The sequence below is a fragment of the Schistocerca piceifrons genome, chromosome 8 (genome assembly GCF_021461385.2).
Source record: "Schistocerca piceifrons isolate TAMUIC-IGC-003096 chromosome 8, iqSchPice1.1, whole genome shotgun sequence".
Lineage (NCBI taxonomy): Eukaryota > Metazoa > Arthropoda > Insecta > Orthoptera > Acrididae > Schistocerca > Schistocerca piceifrons.
The window spans coordinates 275,826,025-275,852,349 of record NC_060145.1 but is presented as its reverse complement, the minus strand read 5'-3'; the positions used below and the strand labels follow the sequence as shown (position 1 = coordinate 275,852,349).

Sequence of the window (26,325 nt, the reverse complement as noted above, 5' to 3'; positions counted from 1 at the left end):
ATGTAATTCTTTTCTAAAAATGTTCTTACAGCACTATGAATCTGGCCTGCCTTTAGAAGCAGTAAGAGATATTTACAGTGGCAGTCATGGAAAAGAGTGGCTAACATGTTGGGGTCAAAATATTTTGCATCAGCAACCGAGAGCTTTATTTAATGCAAAGGACTAGCTCTACTAAAGACTCAAGAATACATGAAAAATCTTATCCCAATATTCAAAAGGCAACAATCATGTACTGTGCACAGAAAATGCAGATTTCCAAGAACAAGGCAAGAACAGTTTGGAGCACTATTAGGCAAGAAACGAATAAACTTGACAAGACAAATAACATTGACCTCAGAAGCAGATCCAATAAACTTACTTAGGCAATGCATACTCTTGCACTAGACATCAGTTTTACCAGTTCATCTTTTAAAGAGATCATAAAAATAATTGTTGTTGTTGTTGTGGTCTTCAGTCCTGAGACTGGTTTGATGCAGCTCTCCATGCTACTCTATCCTGTGCAAGCTTCTTCATCTCCCAGTACCTACTGCAACCTACATCCTTCTGAATCTGCTTAGTGTATTGATCTCTTGGTCTCCCTCTACGATTTTTACCCTCCACGCTGCCCTCCAATGCTAAATTTGTGATCCCTTGATGCCTCAAAACATGTCCTACCAACCGATCCCTTCTTCTAGTCAAGTTGTGCCACAAACTTCTCTTCCCCCCAATCCTATTCAATACCTCCTCATTAGTTACGTGATCTACCCACCTTATCTTCAGCATTCTTCTGTAGCACCACATTTCGAAAGCTTCTATTCTCTTCTTGTCCAAACTGGTTATTGTCCATGTTTCACTTCCATACATGGCTACACTCCATACAAATACTTTCAGAAACGACTTCCTGACACTTAAATCAATGCTCTATGTTAACAAATTTCTCTTCTTCAGAAATGATTTCCTTGCCATTACCAGTCTACATTTTATATCCTCTCTACTTCGACCATCATCAGTTATTTTACTCCCTAAATAGCAGAACTCCTTTACTACTTTAAGTGTCTCATTTCCTAATCTAATCCCCTCAGCATCACCCGATTTAATTTGACTACATTCCATTATCCTCGTTTTGCTTTTGTTGATGTTCATCTTATATCCTCCTTTCAAGACACTGTCCATTCCGTTCAACTGCTCTTCCAAGTCCTTTGCTGTCTCTGACAGAATTACAATGTCATCGGCGAACCTCAAAGTTTTTACTTCTTCTCCATGAATTTTAATACCTACTCCGAATTTTTCTTTTGTTTCCTTTACTGCTTGCTCAATATACAGATTGAATAACATCGGGGAAAGGCTACAACCCTGTCTCACTCCTTTCCCAACCACTGCTTCCCTTTCATGCCCCTCGACTCTTATAACTGCCATCTGGTTTCTGTACAAATTGTAAATAGCCTTTCGCTCCCTGTATTTTACCCCTGCCACCTTCAGAATTTGAAAGAGAGTATTCCAGTTAACGTTGTCAAAAGCTTTCTCTAAGTCTACAAATGCTAGAAACATAGGTTTGCCTTTTCTTAATCTTTCTTCTAAGATAAGTCGTAAGGTTAGTATTGCCTCACGTGTTCCAACATTTCTACGGAATCCAAACTGATCTTCCCCGAGGTCCGCTTCTATCAGTTTTTCCATTCGTCTGTAAAGAATTCGCGTTAGTATTTTGCAGCTGTGACTTATTAAACTGATAGTTCGGTAATTTTCACATCTGTTAACACCTGCTTTCTTTGGGATTGGAATTATTATTATCTTCTTGAAGTCTGTGGGTATTTCGCCTGTCTCATACATCTTGCTCACCAGATGGTAGAGTTTTGTCATGACTGGCTCTCCCAAGGCCATCAGTAGTTCTAATGGAATGTTGTCTACTCCCGGGGCCTTGTTTTGACTCAGGTCTTTCAGTGCTCTGTCAAACTCTTCACGCAGTATCTTATCTCCCATTTCATCTTCATCTACATCCTCTTCTATTTCCATAATATTGTCCTCAAGTACATCACCCTTGTATAAACCTTCTGTATACTCCTTCCACCTTTCTGCCTTCCCTTCTTTGCTTAGAACTGGGTTGCCATCTGAGCTCTTGATATTCATACAAGTGGTTCTCTTCTCTCCAAAGGTCTCTTTAATTTTCCTGTAGGCAGTATCTATCTTACCCCTAGTGAGACAAGCCTCTACATCCTTACATTTGTCCTCTAGCCATCCCTGCTTAGGCATTTTGCACTTCCTGTTGATCTCATTTTTGAGACATTTGTATTCCTTTTTGCCTGCTTCATTTACTGCATTTTTATATTTTCTCCTTCCATCAATTAAATTCAATATTTCTTCTGTTACCCAAGGATTTCTATTAGCCCTCGTCTTTTTACCTACTTGATCCTCTGCTGCCTTCACTACTTCATCCCTCAGAGCTACCCATTCTTCTTCTACTGTATTTCTTTCCCCCATTCCTGTCAATTGTTCCCTTATGCTCTCCCTGAAACTCTCTACAACCTCTGGTTCTTTCAGTTTATCCAGGTCCCATCTCCTTAAATTCCCACCTTTTTGCAGTTTCTTCAGTTTCAATCTGCAGTTCATAACCAATAGGTTGTGGTCAGACTCCACATCTGCCCCTGGAAATGTCTCGCAATTTAAAACCTGGTTCCTAAATCTCTATCTTACCATTATATAATCTATCTGATACCTTTTAGTATCTCCAGGATTCCTCCAGGTATACAACCTTCTTTTATGATTCTTGAATCAAGTGTTAGCTATGATTAAGTTATGCTCTGTGCAAAATTCTACAAGGCGGCTTCCTCTTTCATTTCTTCCCCCCAATCCATATTCACCTACTATGTTTCCTTCTCTCCCTTTTCCTACTGACGAATTCCAGTCACCCATGACTATTAAATTTTCGCCTCCCTTCACTACCTGAATAATTTCTTTTATCTCGTCATACATTTCATCAATTTCTTCATCATCTGCAGAGCTAGTTGGCATATAAACTTGTACTACTGTAGTAGGCATGGGCTTTGTGTCTATCTTGGCCACAATAATGTGTTCACTATGCTGTTTGTAGTAGCTAACCCGCAATCCTATTTTTTTATTCATTATTAAACCTACTCCTGCATTACCCCCATTGATTTTGTATTTATAACCCTGTAATCACCTGACCAAAAGTCTTGTTCCTCCTGCCACCGAACTTCACTAATTCCCACTATATCTAACTTTAACCTATCCATTTCCCTTTTTAAATTTTCTAACCTACCTGCCCGATTAAGGGATCTGACATTCCACACTCCGATCCGTAGAACGCCAGTTTTCTTTCTCCTGATAACGACGTCCTCTTGAGTAGTCCCCGCCCGGAGATCCGAATGGGGGACTATTTTACCTCCGGAATATTTTACCCAAGACGACACCATCATCATTTAATCATACAGTAAAGCTACATGTCCTCGGGAAAATTTACGGCTGTAGTTTCCCCTTGCTTTCAGCCGTTCGCAGTACAGCACAGCAAGGCCGTTTTGGTTAATGTTACAAGGCCAGATCAGTCAGTCATCCAGACTGTTGCCCCTGCAACTACTGAAAAGGCTGCTGCCCCTCTTCAGGAACCACATGTTTGTCTGGCCTCTCAACAGATACCCCTCCATTGTGGTTGCACCTACGGTACGGCCATCTGTATCGCTGAGGCACGCAAGCCTCCCCACCAATGGCAAGGTCCATGGTTCATGGGGGGAGGATAAAATAATTAGGCCACTAAAAAGTAGTAACTCATATGACTATGACAGTATTTCGGCCAAAGTACTAAAATCTTTTGCTGGCCTGGTAGGACTGATCATTCGATGAGGCAAGGTGTTTTTCCAGAAAGACTGAAGTGTGGTGTAGTGATATAAGAAATACAAAATATAATTGTTAAAAATATACAAAACTGGAGATGTGCAACTGACCTCTAATTAAAGACCAATCTCCCAGCTTCCGCCGCCCTGAAAAAATTATTGAAAGGTGGCTTACAATAGAATACTGAACCATCCTCCTAAGAGTAGCCTTTAAACAGCAGCTCAGTTTAGCTTCGATTGTCTGCAGGCTTATGAATGGCTCCAGTACCTCTGCATAAAGGGGTATGGACAGGGAGCAGCCTTGTGAGATCGACCATTGAATTTGTATCGGATCTGCCACATGCCCATTGACCTGGACCAACGAACGTGCACTACCAAAGAGCTGCTGAAGGACACTGATGAACCAGGCAGAGAAACCCACCCGTTCCAAAACAGAATATAGGAGGACATGGTGCACCCTTTCAAATGCACTGTCAAAATCTACAGCATTCGTCGTTGCATGAAGTCTGCACTTCTCTACAGTACAAACATGTCATGACAATCTCTGGTTGCTGTCTGGACATTAAATGTGCAACCTGGCATAGTTTGTGCAGTGGAGAGGACACGTGGTAAGAGGGGTCTGCAGGGTACCACCAATAACCACACAATAATCTTGTAATCACTATTTAATAAGATGATAGGACAATAGTGATCCATAGTAATTCCAGGCATCAGTTTATGAATGGAAACAATAAGGCCCCCGACAAAAGCTGGAGGAATCACACCTGCAGACGTGATCAATTCATTACACATCTCCATCCATTGTGTAGACACGAGACCACAAAATGTATGATCAAATTCAATAGGGTCCCCATCTATGCCTGGTGATGTGCACAGTGCACCCCTGAATATAGTGGTAGTGACCTCCTCAGAGGTGAAAGGTTGCATTAACAATCCCATATTCAAGTGTGAGGTTGCATGGAAAGCCCACTGATAGGGTCATAGTCCGTGATGGCCCCATCATTGGCACAGTAGACTTAATGATAATGTTCAACAAAGCAATCGACTATGTCTGCTTGGCAGGTGACCCACTGCACGTGATGATCTGTGATCTATGAGTTTGACTACTATCTGTGATTGTTCACAATATTGTGCATAGAGGGATTCTCTCGCCTCAGCACATCAGGTCTGCGGGTGCTCTCCACATCCCCCTGAAGTTTCCATCGAGTAATTGCCAGTAGCTTTGCCTCAATCACACTGCATTCAGTTTATACTTTGGGGGAAGGTGGCTGGCCGTCAAGGTCGTGGAGAGCACTGAAGTAGAAGTCAGTAGTGTGCCTAAATCAAGCGGGTGCCTCCCTGCCGTAACTGATGAATGTGCACCGGAGTATCTGCTTGGCATATTTCAGCCACCAGTCCATGATGGATGCGTAGGATCGGAGCTGCTGTTCCCATCTTTTCCATGTCTCAGTGATATGTTGGTGACAGTCAGGATCCTGCAGAAGCTGAGTGTTGAGTTTCCTTGGTGCTCGACTCCTCCAAATTTCCTGACAGGGAAGGAGCAATGTACTCATATATGTGCAGTGGTCAGAGAACACCACAGACCAGCACTCTACATTGAGCACCTCATCAACCAGCCAATAAGAGACATAAATGCAGTCTAACCGACTAGCCAAATGACTCGCTTGAAATATGAAGACCAGGATATCTGTGCACCTCACCTGCCAGGTAATTCACAGGGCTAGATCACTAACAATGTGACACAACTCCTGGCATGGAGTAAAATTTGGGTATTGATCTTTCCGGACGAGTATACGGTTAAAGTCCCCTTGAAAGGGAATATGTTCATGTCGACCTGAAAACAGTGGGGCAATCTCCGCCACATAAAGTCGTGCTCTTTCACGCCGACATCCACTACCAGAAGGCACATAGACATTAATGACATGCGTGAATCGTAAAAGCCATATCCCTGGCAGACTGGAGATACATGATGTCATCAATCAGGATGTGTTTACATTCATAGACTGTCGCTCCACAGCCAAGGTGATCGCTATGAGAGACATAGAACTCCTATCCTGCTATCAGGGATAACACTGCTAAATGCACCTCCTGTAATAGTGTAATGCGTAGTTCTGAAGCCAGTATCATATCTTTCAGAAGATGGATCTCAACTGGTGCATGAACACTGTCAGCATTCAATGTCCTGATTCGGTATGCATGGAACCGTGCCCTACAAGCGTGGGGGACTGCAAGTCGCTGCTGTGAAGATGCGAGGGCACTCGGCAGCAGTGTCTGCTGCTGCCCTTCACACAGCACAGAAGTTGACATCAGCAGGCTGCTCCCCCTAATGGTGAAGACTCCTGTATGAGATCTGCTGTTTCTTCAAAATTCTTGCTCCATGACGACGGTGACTCTGTCGCAGTGGTATACATATGTTCAGTGGCTGCTGACACTGCCAGATTGCCTGGTATCATCCCTTCATCAGTAGGGGTTTCAAAAGTAGGAACATTCCATTCCAACGATGCGAGAGCCATTGAGGGCCACCATTCCACAGATGAATAGACAACGTCATCGTCCAAGTTCTCAGAAGCTGAAACATTGATTTCCTCAACAGGTATTGTATCATTTGGTCGGGGTTTCAAAAGTAGGAACATTCCATTCCAACGATGCGAGAGCCATTGAGGGCCACTATTCCACAGATGAATAGACAACGTCATCGTCCAAGTTCTCAGAAGCTGAAACATTGAATTCCTCAACAGGTATTATTGTATCATTTGGCCGGGGTGACGAGACCTATTCCAACATCATATGGCACCTCCTTCTGCATCGTTCAGGGGAATGTTGTTTACGCAGTTGTCCTACCATGTCCAAAGATGGGAGGGAGTCATGCCAGCCAGGCAGAAAGGCCGCCATCAGGACAACCAGAGAGTCAATCAAGGAGTCGTGTTCAATATCAGCTTTGGCCACGGGTGCAGCCAGAACAACCACCGAAACTGAGAACATGGCTGAAGTCACATAATCAGTCACCTCATCCGGAATCTGTTCAGGAAGGAGCAGAACACTGCCCATCAGCTGTTCACGTGATTCCGAGAGCTGCCAGGTGGCCTGTGGCGACTCAAGCACCATCTCATATGTGCTCGGAAGTACCATAGATGACGAGGGAAATACCACTCCTCTAGTTGGTAGTTGCATTATCCCTCACTGCAGACATTCAGATCTGATGTTCCCCTCTTTTCAACAGCCATAACAAGAGTGTGTCTGTCTGTCGTACATGATTATGACCTGACATCTGCTGATGGTCAGATAAGATGGAACATGGCTGCACAGATCAGTTGTGATCTGATGCACCCCATTAAGAACAGTATACATGCAAAAGTGGGTCCAGCATTCTGCCTTATGGTCATGAACAGAAAGCCACTAAGATGGCCTCTGTAGGTACCTCACATGGCAGTTTGAAAAGGTGAATACTTGTAACACCTAATCCTGCATGTTCAACTTTGACTATGCCGACATTACCCTCAGTGTGTCGGAAACAGAGTCCCTGTTTGGTCTTGTTCAAAACATGCTTGCACATAGTGTTGTTGATCATTGAAATATGATGTCGATTTCCTGAACTTATTAGTCTTGATCTCAATGCATGCTCACACGTGGACTAAGTCGCTATGTAAACAAACACAAGCTCACATGTTCCACAGCTAGAAGTACAACACATCCACTCCAGGCAGCTGCTAAAGCCAGACTCTGTGTTTGCAAATATAAATACTATCTTACATCAAAAGAACATTGTTGTTCACTAGAACTGCACCAAATATGACTGAGCTACTGAACAAATGAGGTGTAGGTGGGTAAAACAATGATTTGCACTAGGAGTTTAATTGTGTTGAATGATGCTATCCTTGGTTGTAACATTGGCAGAGCATATTTTGGAGGTAAGTTAATGTTAACTTCACAGTGCAACACATTTTTAATTAAGTTAGTGAACTTGTGTATCAACATGGTGGCAATTTGCCAGTACAATGCAACCACATTTTACTCACCTTCTCATTCTCTGAAAAACAATGTTTCAGGAGGTTTTGTAGATGTATTTGTAGAATATGGTACTACACACCATTTTAACCCATTTTCCAAAATGTTAAACATTAAATGTGGTGTGCTGCAGGGTTTGATCCTAGGCTTGCTCCTGTTCTTGGTCTATATAAATGATTTACCTACATCATGGAGGACTTGGCATAAACTGTTGTGGTGGTGGTGGTGGTTAGTGTTTAACGTCCCATCGACAACGAGGTCATTAGAGACGGTGGCATAAACTGTAATGTGTGCTGATGGCACATGTACATGGTAAAAGAAGAGACTTACAGATACCAGCAGCAGTGATTAGCAGGCACATGTGTGAAGTTCCTCAGCATCTGGATAATAAATTGAAGTGGCACCAGCATGTGGATAAATTAAACAAAAAGCCTGCTTCTGCTCAGAAATATCTCTCCTTGTATTGACCTGCAGACAGAATTGCTAGCATACATTCACTCAGTTCTGTCCTTTGGCATAATCTTCTGGGGCATTTCAGCTAAGGTGAAAGAAGTACTTATTCTGCAGAAGTGTGTAATAAGAATATTGTGCAAAACTGATAACCAAACATTTTGCAGAAGCTTGTTCATGGCCCTTGGGTTTATTACTCTTACATGCCAAAACATGTACTTCCTAATGGAATTTATGATTAATGACAAAAGTTAATTTAGGATGAACTCAGCAATTTGCAATCACAATACAAGAAGTAAAATTGATTTCTGGATAAGCCATTCATCACTATCAAGGGTTCAAATGGCATTGTATATTCTGATGCAAAAGTCAATCACATCTGGCAGAAAATTGAAAATCCCCCAATATTTAAAAACTAAGTAAAATAAGACCTCATTAGCTGCTCCTACATGTTACACTGTCTGACTGAAAGTATCTGGACACCTATTAGTGTACATTAATATATGGTATTGTGTTGTGTCCACTCTTCACTTTATAATAGCTTGAACACTGCTGGGGACACCTTCAGTGAAGTGTCGTGGAGGAATGGCGGACTATTCTTTCTCAAGAACTGAAACAAGAGAAGGTAGTGATGATGTGCACTGGGGTCAGGCAAGAAGCTGATGTTCTAACTCATTGCACAACAGTGTTTCATTGGGTACAGGTCAGGAGCTTGGGTAGACCAATCCATTTCAGGAATGTTATTGTACACAAACCATTGCCTTGCAGATGCTGCTTTATAACAGTGTGCAGTGTCATGCTGATAAAATCACTGTCTCCTAATTGTTCCTCTACTGTATGCAGTGCAGAATACTGTAAAATGTGTTCATATTCTTCCGCATTTAGCTTTTTCTTAAGCATGACATGGGGACCATGCTCCTGTACCATGACACCAGCTTCTCTGTACTTATCTGTTTGCATTACACATGATAGCAGCTGATGTTATGCAGGTTTTTGTCAAACCCACTCCCTTCCACTGGACTGGCTCAGGGTATAGCATGATTAATCACTCCTAGTCACTCATGTCCAGTCAGACTTTATGCCACCTCAAGTTTCACTTAGCACTTGACCGCATAAATGTGTGGCTGATGAGGAACTTGTCGACCATTGTACCCAATTCTTTTCAACTCCTTATATACAGTCATTATGTTAGCTGGCTGCTGGTAGCAAAGTGGAAAAAACTAGTGATTCCTTCCATTGATTCCATGTGATTTTTTTTACAACCATCCTCCACTATGCTTATTGGTCCCTGTCCAACAGTGCATGAGGTCTGCCTATTCTAGGTTTAGCTATGGTTGTTCCTTTGCATTTCTATTTCACAATCACATCACTAACCATTGACTTGGGCAATTTTAGAAGGTTTGAAATGTTCCTGATGGATTTGCTACTAAAGTGACATCCAGTGACTAGTCCATGTTTAAAATCATTGAGCCCTCCTGACTGACTCATTCTGCTGCTACTGCTTCTCTACAAATGACACAGTGCTTTCTGCCTTCTTTTCTATTATCAGTTCCTCCTCTTGTGACATCTAGTGGTCAATTCTGCATCATATTTTTTCTTGATTCATATTGCTAGTTAGATCAGATAGTGTTTCAGAATACGGGAAATCAGGAATGTAAATTCTAATATTTGTATTAGATAAAACCTACATTACCAGTACATTGACAGCTGGTAGTAGAGTGGGTCAAGTTGCATAAATGTTGCATTTAAAGTATTATATGAGAACAGCAGCTCAGTTGTGTAGGATGAGGAGCAGTGGATTTTTCAGAAGAGCTGTTTTTCTCCTAACACATATATATCAAGTAGTATGGAGGTAATTATCATAATATCAGTTTGAGTAGCTTAGGACTGGTTTTAATTTTTCTTAGTGTACTTTTTAAAAGTAGTCAGCAGTATCTGCTTCTGGTTGCATAACTTGATTCATTCTATATCTCTGAAGGCTCTCCTTTATAGTAGGATTTTTGGAACATGGTGTGTGAATCAATTAATGAATTCACAGACACTCTTGCTTTGACTTCCCTAAATGCAAAGATCCAATTATTCACCACTCTCACTTCCCGCCTAAATTGCGGATCACACTGTCCGAGAGGGATAAGTCTCCAGTCACATTGTTCCTGCCTACATTCATTGTAGACATTTATGGTCTGCTAACCAGAGAAGAGATTTTGCACGCTTTTGCTCTGTCTTCCCCATTGGTTATGGAGCAAGTGTATCCTCAGCTTTAAATCATCAGACTCTTGGCAGGTGTAGATATATTATGAAACTATGCTCCTTTTGATATGTGTTGAGATTGGGGGAATATTAGTTAAGCCCATTATACAGTCAGAAATTTCCACCTACAAGTAAAGTACACACTAGAACAAACAATTTTGGTGTTCCTCCAGGTCATGTGATTTGTCAAGAGCCTATGAATCTTTGTCTGCTTTGTCTTAGTAGAATTTACACCCATATTCTGCAATTCTGTGTGAACTGCCTGGTAGAAGGTACTTCCCACTTCAGCGCATATTAAGGTGTCTTTCCAGTCCATTCACATATGGAGCAATGTAGGAATAGTTGCACAAATGCCTCTGTGTATGCTGTAATTAGTCTAATCCTTTCATCACACATCATACGGGAGTGACAAATAATCATGGTGATGTGTCTCTAGATTCATTAGTTAATATCTGTTCTTGAAACTTTATGAGCAGGGTTATCTGGCACAGCTGACATCTAGATTAAAGTGCTTGCCAATTCTGGTTTTTCACCATTTCTGTGACACTCTTCTGTGAGTCAAACGAATCTGTGACCATTCATCCTGTTTTTTTTTTTTACAGTCAGTATTCCTTGTTAGTGCTATTTGCTATAGATTTATTTATTTACTTACTCATCCTTTGATCATTGTTTTGAATGATATTGAATAGGTCAAAGAATATGAGTTTTTAGACTTCCCTAACAGATTTGTTGTAAGCACATTTCTCGGGCTTACCACCGAATACTAGTGTGCAAATCCCACAATATTCCATCAATGCAATTGTTCAACATCTTCAGGAGGCTGTAGTTGCTGTTGTCAATGCTGCAGTATGTGACTGTTGATAATCCCATGGTGGTATTGAAATTTATCAGGCTAGGGGCAGAAAATATGCTGGTGGGAGAAGGCACTCACGAAAGTAACATTCATAGTGGCCACTGCCGGGAGCTGCAGAGAGTCCTTTCACATGTGTGCTGTGGGCAAAGACTGTGCTGCTGGATGCTTTTGAGGTTAAAAGCTGAATTAAATCTCTGCAGTGCACTGTTTCTGATCGTGAATTGGAAGTTATTGTTTTTGCTGTTGCTCCCTAATGGGCAAAGATAAGACTCATTCAGCGACAGAACAGGCAATTTTGAAACTTCCTAGTGACATTGCAGAAGAGACTAGGAAGGTCACCAGCTGAAATTTAACCTGAAGCTGCCTAAAATGAGTAGTATCGCTTCAGCAGAAAGGCAGATTCTGCTAGACTTGAGAGCAGACATTATTTTGCCTGCTGACAAGAGTAATGTCAAATGTCCTTCTCTCATGAGCTGAGTGCAGTGGCAGGATAGAGGCATTGCTTGACAACCCTGCACCTTGGAAGCTAAGAGAAGATCCCACTGGCGAGATTCAGAGAAAAACTGTAGGCCTTCTGAAGAAGATTTATATTCTGACTCATGTCCTCAAGGGCCTTCACCAACAGGGTGCAATTCCACCAAGACTATACAGCCTACCAAAGATTCATAAAGGTGGGTCTCTTCTTTGTCCAGTAGTGAGCAACATTTGAGATCCTACCTATTTCCTGGATAAACATCTTAATTAGCTGTTAGAACCTTTTGTAGGCAAATGTGACCATCACCTCCAGAATTCAGGGGACTTAAGGCATTTAAACAAAAATTGACAAATCTTTTGGTTAGCTTTAATATAGTATTTTTATCGATGAAAATACCTCTACAGAACTCATTAGAGCTTATCAGCAGTATGTTTGAGAAAGATGTTATGGCATTGTTTAACCGTGTACTTTCCTCAGTTTATTTTATTTAATAACCAGTATTTTGAACAAGTGGGTGGTATCATCATGGGAAGTTCTCTGCCTCCCAAGGAGGTCAGGTGTTTTATGGAGGACTCTGAAGAAAAAGCACTGCAATTGGCAAGTCTCGAACCTTCCTGTTTCTGGTGGTTTACAGATGATACATTTGCAATGTAGCACCATTGAACAAAGACATTACTCATTTTCTCCAGCATTTGAACTCACTCCATCCGAATGTTAAGAAAATCATGGAAGTGGGAAAAAGATGGCATCTTACCATTCCTGGATGTCATGGTTAGAAGAAAAGTCTGCAGTCCCTTGGGACATAGTATCTACCATAAGGTGACTCATTTATGGTTCCTTGGTAGGCTATACAGTCTTGAGGGAATTACAGCCTGTTGATGCAGGCCCACAATGACATTAGTTAGAATAGAATTCTTCAGAAGGTCTAAAGTATTTTTTGCAGGTCACAAGCTGTCACCATCCTGCATAATGCACTACTGTCTCATGCTCTCTGGTACATAGAGGATATGTGGTCTAGATACCAATAGCACATAAAGAAAGTTATTGCAACCGAACAGTTATTCTGAGAGATAGATATTCCATGTTTTCTTTTCTAAGCAAGTGTTTTTCATCCACCATCAAAACTGAGGAATTTGTTGTGTTTGGTTACAAACAATCTTGGAGATAGAAAATGTGGTGAATATAAGATCCCATGCCAATCTGTGAAATCTTACATTGGGCATACATGTCGACCATGCAAGAACGCATTGCCTGACCATGAAGCTTTGCGAGTTTTATGAGGAGACTGCAATTTTATTCTCAGTGTCATCATTCTGGATAGGGTTTTTAAGGAAGCCAAATTAATCCATACAGCAGACAATATTATCAACAGGGATGCGGGTTTTGAAGTAAGTTCTGCCTGGAAGTCAGCACTGGTTGCCACTAAATTAAAACAGGAGAAACAAGAACCTCTGATTCATGATTGGATGTAGCACACTGTAGAGATTTAATTTAGTTTTTAACCTCAGAAGTGTTGAGGAACACAGTCATTGCCCACAGTGCACATGCAGAGGGCCTTTCTGCAGCTGCTGACAGGGAGCGCTTTGTGTGCTGCTTTTGTCCGACTTTGGGTGCTTTCTCATGCATGTGTATTTGCTACTCCTAGCCTGACAAATTTCAATGCTGTCATGTGGTTACCATCAATCACATCTTGCAGCATTGAAAACAGCAGTTACCACCACCTGAAGATGTTGTACAATTATATTGATGAAAAATTGTGGGATTTGCACAATGTTATCCAGTGCCGAACCTGAGAACCATATTTGTATGTCATGTCAAAGTATATTTACAGCTGCAGGGTAAATTGCAATTTGAACATTTAAAAAATTTTAATGTTTGAACACTTAAAAGTGATGCACTGTAAGTTACCTTGTATTTTACAAAATTTTAAACAATAAAATAATGTTGTTGTTATTGTTGTTGTCCTTCTGTGGTCTTCAATCGAAAGACTAGTTTGATGCAGCTCTTCATGCTAGCCTGTTCTGAGCAAGTCTCTTCATCTCTGCATAACTATTGCAGCCTACATCCATTTGAACCTTACCATTATAATTAAGAGTTAGTCTCTGCCTACAATTTTTGTTCCACACTTCCTTCAATTACCAGTTGCTGATTTCTTGATGCCCAAGCATGAAGCCTGTTAATGGGTTCATTATTTTAGTCCGGCTGTGCCATCAGTTTCTTTTCGGCTCATTTCGATTCAGCGTCTCCTCATTAGTTATTCGGTCTACACATCTAATCTACGGCATTCTTCTGCAACACTACATTTCAAAAGCTTCTATTCTCTTTTTGTATGAACTGTTTGTTGTTCTTTTTGACTTCTGTGAAAGGCTACACTGCACACTTATACCTTAAAGGAGGACTTTCTGACATTTGGATTTGTATTAGATACTAAAAAATCTTTCTTTTAAAGAAATAGTTTTCCTGCTGTTGCCAGTCTGCATTTTATATTGTCTCTATTTTGGCCATCATCAGTTATTTTGCTGCCCAAATAGCAAAATTCATCAACTATTTTTGATGTCTCATCTCCTAGTCTTAATACCCTCAGCATTGCCTATTTTGTTGATGTTCCTCTTATAATATTATTTCATGATGGTATGTTCAACTGCTCTTCCAAGTGCTTTGCTGTCTCTGCCATCAGTTACAATATCATAGGTGAACCTCAATATTTTTGTTTTTTCTCTCTTCTCCTTGGTTTTCTTTGCTATTTGCTTAATGTATAAACTGAATATCATTGGGAATGGATTACAGTCCTACTCACTCCCTTCTAACCACTATTTTCTGTTCATGTTCTTCCGTCTGTATAACTTCAGTCTGGTTTCTTTATAAGATGTGGGTAACCTTTTTCTTCCTGTATTTTATCCTTGCTACCACCAGAATTGCAGAGCATATTTCAGTCAACATTGCTTAAAACTTCATCTACATGTACATACATACTCCGCAATCCACCATACGGTGCGTGGCGGAGGGTACCTTGTACCACAACTAGCATCTTCTCTCCCTGTTTCACTCCCAAACAGAATGAGGGAAAAATGACTGCCTATATGCCTCTGTACGAGCCCTAATCTCTCTTATCTTATCTTTGTGGTCTTTCTGCGAAATATAAGTTGGCAGCAGTAAAACTGTACTGCAGTCAGCCTCAAATGCTAGTTCTCTAAATTTCCTCAGTAGCAATTCATGAAAAGAACACCTCCTTTCCTCCAGAGACTCCCACCCGAGTTCCTGAAGCATTTCTGTAACACTCGTGTGATGATCAAACCTATCAGTAACAAATCTAACAGCCCACCTCTGAATTGCTTCTATGTCCTCCCTCAATCCGACCTGATAGGGATCCCAAACGCTCGAGCAGTACTCAAGAATAGATCGTATTAGTGTTTTATAAGCGGTCTCCTTTACAGATTAACCACATCTTCCCAAAATTCTACCAATGAACCGAAGACGACTATCCGCCTTCCCCACAGCTGCCATTACATGCTTGTCCCACTTCATACTGCTCTGTAATGTTACGGCCAAATATTTAATCGACGTGACTGTGTCAAGCGCTACATTACTAATGGGGTATTCAAACATTATGGGATTCTTTTTCCTATTCATCTGCATTAATTTACATTTATCTATATTTAGAGTTAGCTGCCATTCTCTACACCAATCACAACTCCTGTCCAAGTCATCTTGTATCCTCCTACAGTCACACCTTCCCGTACACCACAGCATCATCAGCAAACAGCCGCACATTGCTATCCACCCTATCCAAAAGATCATTTATGTAGATAGAAAACAACAGCGGACCTAGCACACTTCCCTGGGGCACTCCAGATGATACCCTCACCTCTGATGAACACTCACCATTGAGGACAACGTACTGGGTTCTATTACTTAAGAAGTCTTCGAGCCACTCACATATTTGGGAACCAATCCCATATGCTCGTACCTTACTTAGGAGTCTGCAGAAGGGGCACCGAGTTAAATGCTTTCCGGAAGTCAAGGAATATGGCATCCGTCTGATACCCTTCATCCATGGTTCACAAGATATTATGTGAAAAAAGGGTGAGTTGCATTTCACAGGTGTGATGCTCTCTAAAGCCGTGCTGATGCATGGACTGCAACGTCTCTGTCTCAAGGAAATTCATTATATTTGAACTGAGAATATGTTCGAGAATACTGCAACAAACCGATGTTAAGGATATTGATCTGTAATTTAGAGGATCCGTCCTTCTACCCTTCTTATATACAGGTGTCACCTGCGCTTTTTTCCAGTTGCTCGGCACTTTACGTTGGGCAAGAGATTCGCGATAAATGCAAGCTAAGTAAGGAGCCAATGCAGTAGAGTACTCTCTGTAAAACCGAATTGGAATCCCATCAGGACCTGGCGATTTATTTATTTTCAACCCATTCAGCTGATTCACAACCCCACTATGTCCTCCATACGGGAATGTGTACGAGACTCGAACGGCAGTATGTTTGTATGATCCTCCTGTGTGAAAGATTTCTAAAATGCTTAATTTAAAATTTCAGCTTTTGTTTTGCTGTCTTCCGTTGCCAGGCCAGACTGATCAGGGAGTGACTGGATGGAAGCCTTCAACGCGCTTACCGATTTTACGTAAGACCAGAATTTCCTTGGGTTTTCAGCAAGATCTTTTGCCAAGGTATGACTGTGGTAGTGGTTGTATGCTTCGCGCATCGCTCTTTTTACAGCAGCACGAATCTCTACTAACTTTTGCATGTCCTCATTCTCCCAATCTTTCTTGTACTGCGAGTGCAACTGTCTTTGCTTCCTGAGCATTCTCCGAATTGCGCTGTTAAACCACGGTGGGTCTTTTCTGTAACCCACTTTTTTGGCACATACTTCTCCAATGCGTGGTTTAAAATGTGTTTAAAATTTGCCCATAATTCATCCACGTCCATCGTACCGGAAGTAAATGAAGTCGATTCATTTACTATGTGGGATGCTAACAACTGCTTATCTGCTCTTTCTATTAAGAATACTCTCCTAGCCTTCTTGACCGACTTTCTAACTTTCATAACCCTAGTCATAATGACAACATCATGATCACTAATCCCTATCTCAACACTGACACCGTCGATGAGGTCTGGTCTGTTCATGGCTAGCAGATCTAAAATATTTCCGTTACGCATTGGCTGTCAATTTAGCTGCTCAAGACAGTTTTTGGATAAAGTGTTCACAAGTAATTCACATGACGGCTTGTCTGTACCACCTGTAATGAATCCATAGACATCCCAGTCTATACTAGGTAGGTTGAAGTCGCCTCCAACTAATATAGCATGATCCAGGTACTTCTGCGATACAGAGTGTAGACTTCGTTTTAATGATTCTGGAACTGTCACAGTGGAACATGGTGGCCGGTAAAAACACCCAACAATTAACTTTATTTCTCCTAGCCCTGTTAAACGTGTCCAGATAACTTCACAATCACACTCTACTTCAACGTCAGTAGACATATTATTTTTGTCAACTGCAATGAAGACACCACCTCCTACAGTGTCTAATGCGTCTTTCTGATACACATTCCAATCCTCACTAAATATTTCAGAACTTCCTATCTCAGGGTTCAGCCAGGTCTCAGTCCCGAGAATAATTTGCGTGCCACACGCTTCCTGGAGGGCAGTAAATTCAGGAACTTTATTCCAAACACTGAAAATTTACTGCTAATATCTTGATAGATGAAGTGTCTTTACACTGAGCGCGTCCTGATTTCCCTGCCTGCATGTCGACTGGTGAGTGTTCGTCAGGACACCTCGCACTACTGCCTAGCCCAAAAAACCCCCATGTGCACGCCACAAGTACTCTGCTAACCGAGTAGCCGCTCCCTTTGTGTAGTGCACCCCTGACCTATCTAGGGCTGTCTGACAATTCCCCACCCAATAGCGCAAGTCTAAAAATCTGCAGCCAAAACGATCACACAGTCGACGAAGCCTCTGGTTGAGATCCTCCACTTGGCTCCAAACCAAAGGACCCTGATCCACTCTGGGAACGATGCTGCAAATAGAGAGCTCTGCTTGCACCCGGCGTGCAAGGCCAGCGGTCTTCACCAAAACCAACAGCTGCCTGTACGAAGTGAGGATCGCCTCAGAACCCAAGCGACAGGCATCATTGGTGCCGACATGAGCAACTACTTGCAGACGACTGCACCCCGTACGCTCGATAGCCGCAGGCAAGGCCGCCTCCACATCGTGGATGAGGCCCCCTGGCAGACAAACCGAGTGCACGTTGAATTCTTTCCAGACCTGTACGCTATTTCCCTAAGGGGCTCCATCAACTGCCTAATGTTGGAGCTCCCAATAACCACCAAGCGTTTGCCCCCGTGTGCCTGCTTGGGCCCTGCTGAAGTAGCGGCCACTTGTCCACTGACTTTGTCTAAATGTACAGATGTTAAGGATGCAAGTTTACATTGCATAACCCTTACAAGGGTAAAAGTTCTCTTACACATATTTGAAAAATATAGGGCCACCACTGTCTTCCGTTATGTTCAATAATACACTTTCACCACCAAAAAAATTTTGAGGCGACCAATTCTGAAAATCAGTGAGGTGTGTGACATGTGTTCTATGAACCTAATTAGGTCCATACTTTCATACGAATCTTGGACTTTCAGACTTAAAGTTTTGTTTGCAGAGTGATTTTATCAGGATGTAAAATATAGAGAAAGTATTACAAATCAAAGCCAAAACTCATTTACTCTCATGACAGTTAAAAACGTGAACATTGCACACAAATTTACCAAGTAAATATTGTGATGTGGGTTTGACATATCAAATACCAATCTCTTGCTGTTTATGTACAAACCAACAGAACCACTAAGTAGTGTAATAATGTTTCAGGCCAATGTATATTATCATAAAAAACACAATTAGTTACTTCAGACCTTCTTGATACAGAGAAGATGGTGATTTGATCTGATTTTCATGAAACAGATGCACTATGCTAGCTATAAACATACACTAGCCAATTTAATCACTCACAGCCTTATGTATGTGCACCTAATGGCCCATAGTTTTTTTTAAAAAAAGCTCCTCACTACATTGTAGCAGTAGACAGATATGGGATACAGACATCCTAATGCTCAAAACTGTGTCCCATCAATCACAAAAGGGTTAACATATCTTCTAAGATGTAAATGTTGTGTGACTAGGGCCTCTCGCCGGGTAGATGGTTCGCCGGGTGCAAGTCTTTCAATATGATGCCACTTTGGCAACTTGCACGTTGATGAGGATGAAATGTTGATGATTAGGAAAACACAACACCCAGTCGCTGAGCAGAGAAAATCTCCGACTCAGCAAGGAATTGAACCCGGGCCCTTAGGATTGACATTCTGTCGCGCTGACCACGCAGCTACCGGGGTCGGACATCTTCTAAGATAAGTTGTAGGGTCAGTATTGCCTCACATATTCCTACATCTCTCTGGAACCCAAACTGATCTTCCTCAAGCTTGGCTTTCTTAGCTTTATAAAATATTTTGAGATGTATTATTTATATAGATTTCAGCTCTTTTTATGCCAGCTGTTAATCTCCTATTTGTTAAAATATTGATACTATATAAAACTGTTTGGTGAAGAAATAGAGCACTTTAGACTGGGTGACTGATAAGTGATGACTGATGAGTGATGTCAATCTGTTCAGTGTTATGTTGACTGTCTAATCCTGTACATGTGATACTGTCTGTAAAGATGTAACTCTTATCATATTAAATAACAGCAGTTAATGAATGCAAGGACATTTGGAATTGTTGCCCACAGTCTTAAGACCAACATTTGAAGCTAAGACAGTGTATGACACTTTTATTCAGGAGACTGAAATTGCTTTGATTGCGCTTTGCTATTTGCAGTTGATTAAAATGCTAAGCATTCATAATTTCTGTACTGATCTTTCATAAGCAAGTCTTAAAATATCTTGTAGGCTCATTCATACTGGCAAATGTTATTTATGCTGCATTGCAACACACCAAGTAACATTCTTTTGAACAGCTGATGGGATGATGTTCTGATAAACAACATTAAAAGTTATTTTCCCTTTGTGGTGGACTTGTACATAAGACCCGTCTACTACATTAATTTCATACAAAGTTAAAATAAAATTTCAGTGGGTGGCCAGATATCTAAATGGCAATGTGTGTTAAAGAGGCATGTGAACACCTACACATCAAGAGGCATTTTGGGGGAAGTGCCTTCTAGTACTGGACACACCGAGGTTGTGCCAAGATGAACACTGATTTAACTCACATAGGAAGCAATGCTTAAACATCAAGTTTGGTTACAAATTGAGAAAACCAGATACAGAGAGTTATATACTGTTGGTCCAAGTGTGTGAAACAGAAGCCATGTCAGACAATATGTTTAAGATTGATTTATTTGCTTTGTAGACAGAAAGGAAACTGTTGCTGATGAGTCATATTCAGGTCAACTGTTAACAAGCAGTATGATAGATACCACTGAGCTATTGTAGCAGCTACTGGTAAAAATTAGGTTGATGGTGGGTGAATTGCTACTTAGCAAGGGCAGTGTTGATATCACCATATAATAAAGATTTGAATAAGTGGAAGATCTGTTCTCAAGTTATGTTGCACAGTTTGAGTAACAAGTAGAAGTAAACAGGAATGCAGACTGCAGAAGATTTCACCAATACATCTGCAAATTATCATCAAGTGAGGTGAAAAGCTTCAGTATCAATTTTTACCAAATATGTCAGAAAGTTCTCATCATTTCAGCATCACATATTGATGGGCTTCTATAGACATATCAAATCAATGTTTCAAGCACTTCCAAAAGAAGCAGTCACTGATAATTTCCAGTACCCTTACAAATATTGATAAATATGTATTTGGTCAATAGAGATGACTTTGAAGATGCATAAAGATATTTTCTCTTCTTCTTTTTAATTTATTTACTGGGTGCCATTCTTCAAACTTCTTGGCACACCTTGTATTTCCAATAAGAGACTAGTTTAGAGACAGTTAATGACAGCACCTCTCAAGAATATTCCTTAGTTGATTAAACAGTCACACTTCCCAAACATTCAGCTTAAAATGCCACAGGCAAAGGTGATCAGTTTTATCAGCCTCTATGTTCTTGTTATGTCTACACATTTTTATAAGAGGTTAGTTTGATAAATCAGTGAAACAGCTTTTTCTCATGCATCTATGCACAAATTATGCTGAACTTCAATTACAGAATATTAAAACCGTACACAGGATTTATAAAAAGTTCAATATACAAACCGGGAGACTGTTGTCTACCAGTCGATCAGAACCACACACTAGCAGGACACTAAGTGCTCGCAGGAGTTCCCAGTTAGTCTTATGGCTGAACACAGCATGATGATCATCGAAAGTAAGCTTCCCCAGTAGCTGCTTGGCTAACTGTGATAATCTGCCACTGACACGCATCTTCTACCCGGAGTGCAGTATGCTGAAAATAAAATTATAATATCAGCTGATTACATTCATTTGTTATTCATTCATTCATTAGTTCATTCATTCATTCATTCAATCATCATGTTCCATAGACCCCATGATGAAGGAAAACCTTTGGGGATATGGAACAAGCCAAGGTATACATTAATAGTCTGCGTAATCAAGGTATATATTAATAATCTGTATTCTCTATTAACAGTAAACTATCACCCTACTGCTTAGTGCTACTCATGCTCATGCTAATTAAATTTAACCAAGTAAACTAGAAAGAAAGCTTCTATTTTGGAATAAACAGTTACCTATTCAGTTTTACTATATAGTTGCTATTTGCCTGCTATTAATAACTCAATATTTACTAGGTTACCATAGTATTTTTCAAAGAAAATATTTTCTTGCATCTGTAGATATTGACTCAAATTTACAGTAGACAACTACCTGTCACACATATTTATAACAAACACTGCTGCTTGCCATGTAACTAACAGAACTTTACAGTCCATGAATGTAGATATTCAGATAGTTTGTAGATGGAGTGGCTAATGAGTAGTAAGTTTCAAGTGCAGATATACTGTCCAGTCACACTGTGATCATATGTCAAAAACCTGAACAACCACCTTTTGCAGTGTGGACCACTGTGAGACATGCAGTAAGAGAGTCAATGAGGCTCAGGAAATACCGCCAGGGGTGTGGAGCCATGCTGACTCCATTGCCATGGCCAGCTGTGCTAGGTTTCTTGGTTGAGGGTCTGTGACATGAACAGCCTGACCAAGGTGTCCCCACATATTCTCAGTTGAGTTTCAATTTGGGAACTTTGTTGGCCAGTGGAGTACAATAAACTTGTCCTGGTGTTCTTTGAAACATGCTTATTCACTGTGAGCAGTGTGACATGTTGCACTGTCTTGCTGGTAGGCATCAGCATTCTGAGGAAAAACAAACTGCATCTGGGTGGAAATGGTATTCAAGGATAGATGCATTGATCCATTGTGCCTTCCAGAATGATGAGATTCTGCAGGAAATACCATGAAAACAAGTCCCAGACCATGACACTCTCTCTTCCCCTGTGGACCCTTGGCTTTCAAAAATTTCACGCCCTACACACCAACGATCACCTGTCTGTTGGAGCATAAAATCTGATCCATGTCACCCTCCTGACACACTGTATACACTGAAGAGCCATAGGAACTGGTACACCCTCCTGACATTGTGTAGGGTCCCCGCGAGCACACAGAAGTGCCGCAAAATGGTGTGGCAGGCAACAATGTCTAAAGTAGAGCTGGAGGGAATTGAAACTATGAATCCTGCAGGACTGTCCATGAAACCATAAAAGTACAAGGGGATGGAGTTTCTTTTCTGAACTGCATGTTGCAAGGCATCCCAGATATGCTCAGTAATGTTCATGTCTGGGGAGTCTGGTGGTGAGCAGATGTGTTTAACCTCACAAGAGTGTTCCTGGACACGTGGGGTGTCACATTGTCTTGCTGGAATTGTACAGGTCTGTTGGAAGGTGCAATGGACATGAATGAATGCAGGTGATCAGACAGGATGCTTACATAAAACTCACCTGTCAGAGTCGTATCTAGACTTATCAGGGATCCCATATCATTCCAACTGCACATGCCCCATATCATTACAGAGCCTCTATCAGCTTGAGCAGTCCCCTGGTGACAAGCAGGATTCATGAGGTTGCCTCCGTACCCCTACACATCCTCCCACTTGATGAAATTTGAAACGAGACTCGTCCAACCTGCCAACAGTCTAATGTTGGTGTTGACAGGCCCATGCAATTCATAAAGCGTTGTGTCATGCAGCCATCAAGGGTACATGAGTGGGTCTTTGGCTCTGAAAGCTCATATCGATGATGTTTCATTGAATAGTTCACATGCTACCACCTGTTGGTGGCCCAGCACTGAAATGTGGAGCAATTTGTGGAAGGGCTGCACTTCTGTCATGTTGAACAATTGAGGCGTTGAGATCAGAAAAGGGACTTGTCATCATTTTTGGGGTATATGAGTTATTACTGTAGTTGGTATTTTCACACGATTCCACATGTGTTGGTTCTAAAATGGGACTTGTTCAGTTTTTTCTTCCCTGTCAAAACCAGTGTTGAAATTATGTTTCGTGCAGAAAGAGAACTTGTTGGAGAGACAAGTCCCTATATTGCACAAAAGAACGTGAGACATGAGGGCAGCACTGTAATGGTTTGCAGTAATCAGCTGTGAGATTTCAAAATGGCTTTGGCGATGGAACCATCAGATGAGTCCCAAGACGATTTACATGAATTTAGAAGGAAGAAAAGATGCCCCCAATTGTGGAAGAAGAATGTGATTAAACAAAAGAAGGTCAAGGGCACGATGTGAAAAAATTGTACAAGGAGAAGAGGTGGGAAAATCAGAAATGATCACATTCGATTTCATGCAGAACATGCCTGTTCCCCACATACTGATAACTGATATGTTCTGTTTGCGGCAGCCATGGCTATTTGTATTTGGTATTCATAGATTTTCTGATAACAAAGCTTTAATTTATATGTTGATGAAGTAACTGCTAAGAAGGGTCCTAATGCAGTGGTTTCTCTCCTTATGGATTTCATAACTAAACCTGTGGCCTCTAGTGTGAAAACATTGTATGGATTTTCAGATGCCTGCTTAGGACAGAATAGGAATCACGCAATGGTTAAATTTTGGTACACTTTAGATCATAGTGGTAAATTTTCTAACGTTTTCCACATGTTCCCAACCCGTGGGCATTCCTACAATGCCTATGATAGGGACTTTACAAGTCTGGAATTACAGAAAAGGAAACAGGACACAGTGTATACTCCCCACCTATGGTTCACAGTACTACAGAAAGTGAGGAAAAGCATGCATATTGAACTATGCACACAGGACACATTTCTTGACTATCAGAAACATCTAGATTCATTTTTTAAGAAGTCAGTAACTGTGAAAGGAGAAGAATGGGCTGTTACATGTTACAAACAATTTGAGTACACTGACCAATCAAAATTTATCTCTGTTTCACCTAATAGCAGTGGAATGGTGAAATATGACTTTCGTCTGGTTAAGGCCTGGGACAGTCCCTCATTTCCATAATGTGCCGAGAGCATACATGGACGTCATTCCACTGAAACTTGAGAAACTGAAGGATATTGCACGCATGATTGATGTTATCTCTTTGCAGTTTCATGAGTATTTTGATAGCCTTCTAAAGCAATGCGATATTAATAAACTGACTAGCGGAGAGAACGCCAATGAATCTGAAAGTGAAGTTTGGGACAGTGACCAAGAGTGAAAAATTTATGAACATATGTCTCTGTCAATATAAAAGGGGTTATTTAATAAGTAAAACATGTGGAATTAACTCTCCAATGTTACATGCGTATGACCATGTTTCACTATACAACATTTCAGTACAATGACTGTTGTTTAAATTAAAAAAGGGGATATGTCAGTCATTTTCTATTACCATTTTCTATTAGTTGCCTTCATCCTATGATTACAGATTGTTAGTATGACATTGCATCCTTCCTCACGAGTCTGTGGGACTAACTATAAGGTTTGGGGATAACACTATTCAGAGTTATACAGTTTTTTCAATGTATCTCAGAACATCAGTTGAGTTACATATCCCCTTTTTGATCTCAATGCCTCAGTTCTCTTCAGTTGTTGTTGGTCCTGTTCTAGCAGGATCTTTTGTCCAGCCACAGTGATGTTGGAGATTTGATGTTTTACCATATTCCTGATATTCACAGTACACTCGCAAAATGGTCATACGGGAAAATCTCCACTTCATCACTACCTTGGATATGCTGTGTTCCATCGCTCATGCACTGACTATAACACCATGTTCAAACTCAGTTAAATCTTGATAACCTCCCATTGTAGCAGCAGTAACCAATGTAACAACTGTGCCAGACACTCGTCTTTTATAGATTGCAGTGCTGTGTTCTGCCTATTTACATACCTCTGTGTTTGAATACGCATGGCTATACCCAGTGCTCTTTTTCTAAAAAAAAGTTTGAGGGTACTCCGACATTGGATATAATGCAGCGAAAAGCCTGGGATGCCACCCATCTGCTTTCAGCTATGACGTCATCAACATGTCGAACTAAAAAAAAAAAAAAAAAAATTATGGTATCGGACTCTTCAGTTGACTTTACGCAAAGAAACCATTTCTTCTTTTCTGGAACCACCTGAAGATGACACAGATACTGTAGCCCAAAGCTGTGCAATGTTCATGCCTTGTTTATTTCTTTCTATGCCTAAACTTCCTACTTCTTTGCAAATTCTGCAGCCAAGTTTTTTGCTTGAAATCACGAAGGATCATGGTAGCGGGACTGTAGAGACATCTATCGGTAGCGACGGCACTACATGCTTGTCGAACTGACTGCCAGTGATTCAGTTGTCGAGAACGGTTGCTGCAGCTTCAAAATGCTTGAAACAGTCAATGACATTGCTTTTCCCATCAAAAACTGCACTGGTATTGTTCATATTGCAATTACCAACACGAAAAAATGAAATACAAAAATTATATCCGTGAAATAAATCTTTGGCACTCTTCCAAGTTCTCAGCATTGTAAAAGAATTACTTTGTCGACGAAAAAGTTTAGGGGTATGCATCCCCCAGCATTCCCCCAGAAAAACAGCACTGGCTATACCAATTTCTTTGGCACTTCAGTCTATATCCTCCACTGCTCGTGCTGCCGCCTGCCATCTGTGAGTGGTTATTACACATTGACATTGAATGTAGGTGGTGGTCATATTAATGTGACAAGACTGTGCATATTTATTCTGCAGCTTTATCTTTTGGACAAATTTTGCCCAAAAAGGTGTAATGAACACACTGAATATTACTGGAAAAGGATAGATACTTCTTTTTCAGACTGGATTCCACTGGCACTTAGTCATAAGTTGCCCCTTAACAGAAGCATTTAAACGCAAATCGTGATATGTATGATGTGACTAAGTGATAAGTTATGCATATGGGGGTTTCAATGCAAAAATGATG

At 41.0% G+C, this 26,325-nt stretch overlaps 1 protein-coding gene across 1 annotated transcript in view; it reads right to left on the bottom strand.

Moving 5' to 3' along the window:
* LOC124712272 (hydroxyproline dehydrogenase-like) overlaps positions 1–26,325 on the bottom strand; it is a 133,708-nt gene that overhangs the window by 91,502 nt on the left and 15,881 nt on the right. The window contains exon 2 of the mRNA XM_047242567.1: positions 21,124–21,313. Coding sequence (XP_047098523.1) covers positions 21,124–21,291 — 168 coding nt within the window. The 5' untranslated portion in view covers positions 21,292–21,313. The remainder of the gene's footprint in view (positions 1–21,123; positions 21,314–26,325) is intronic.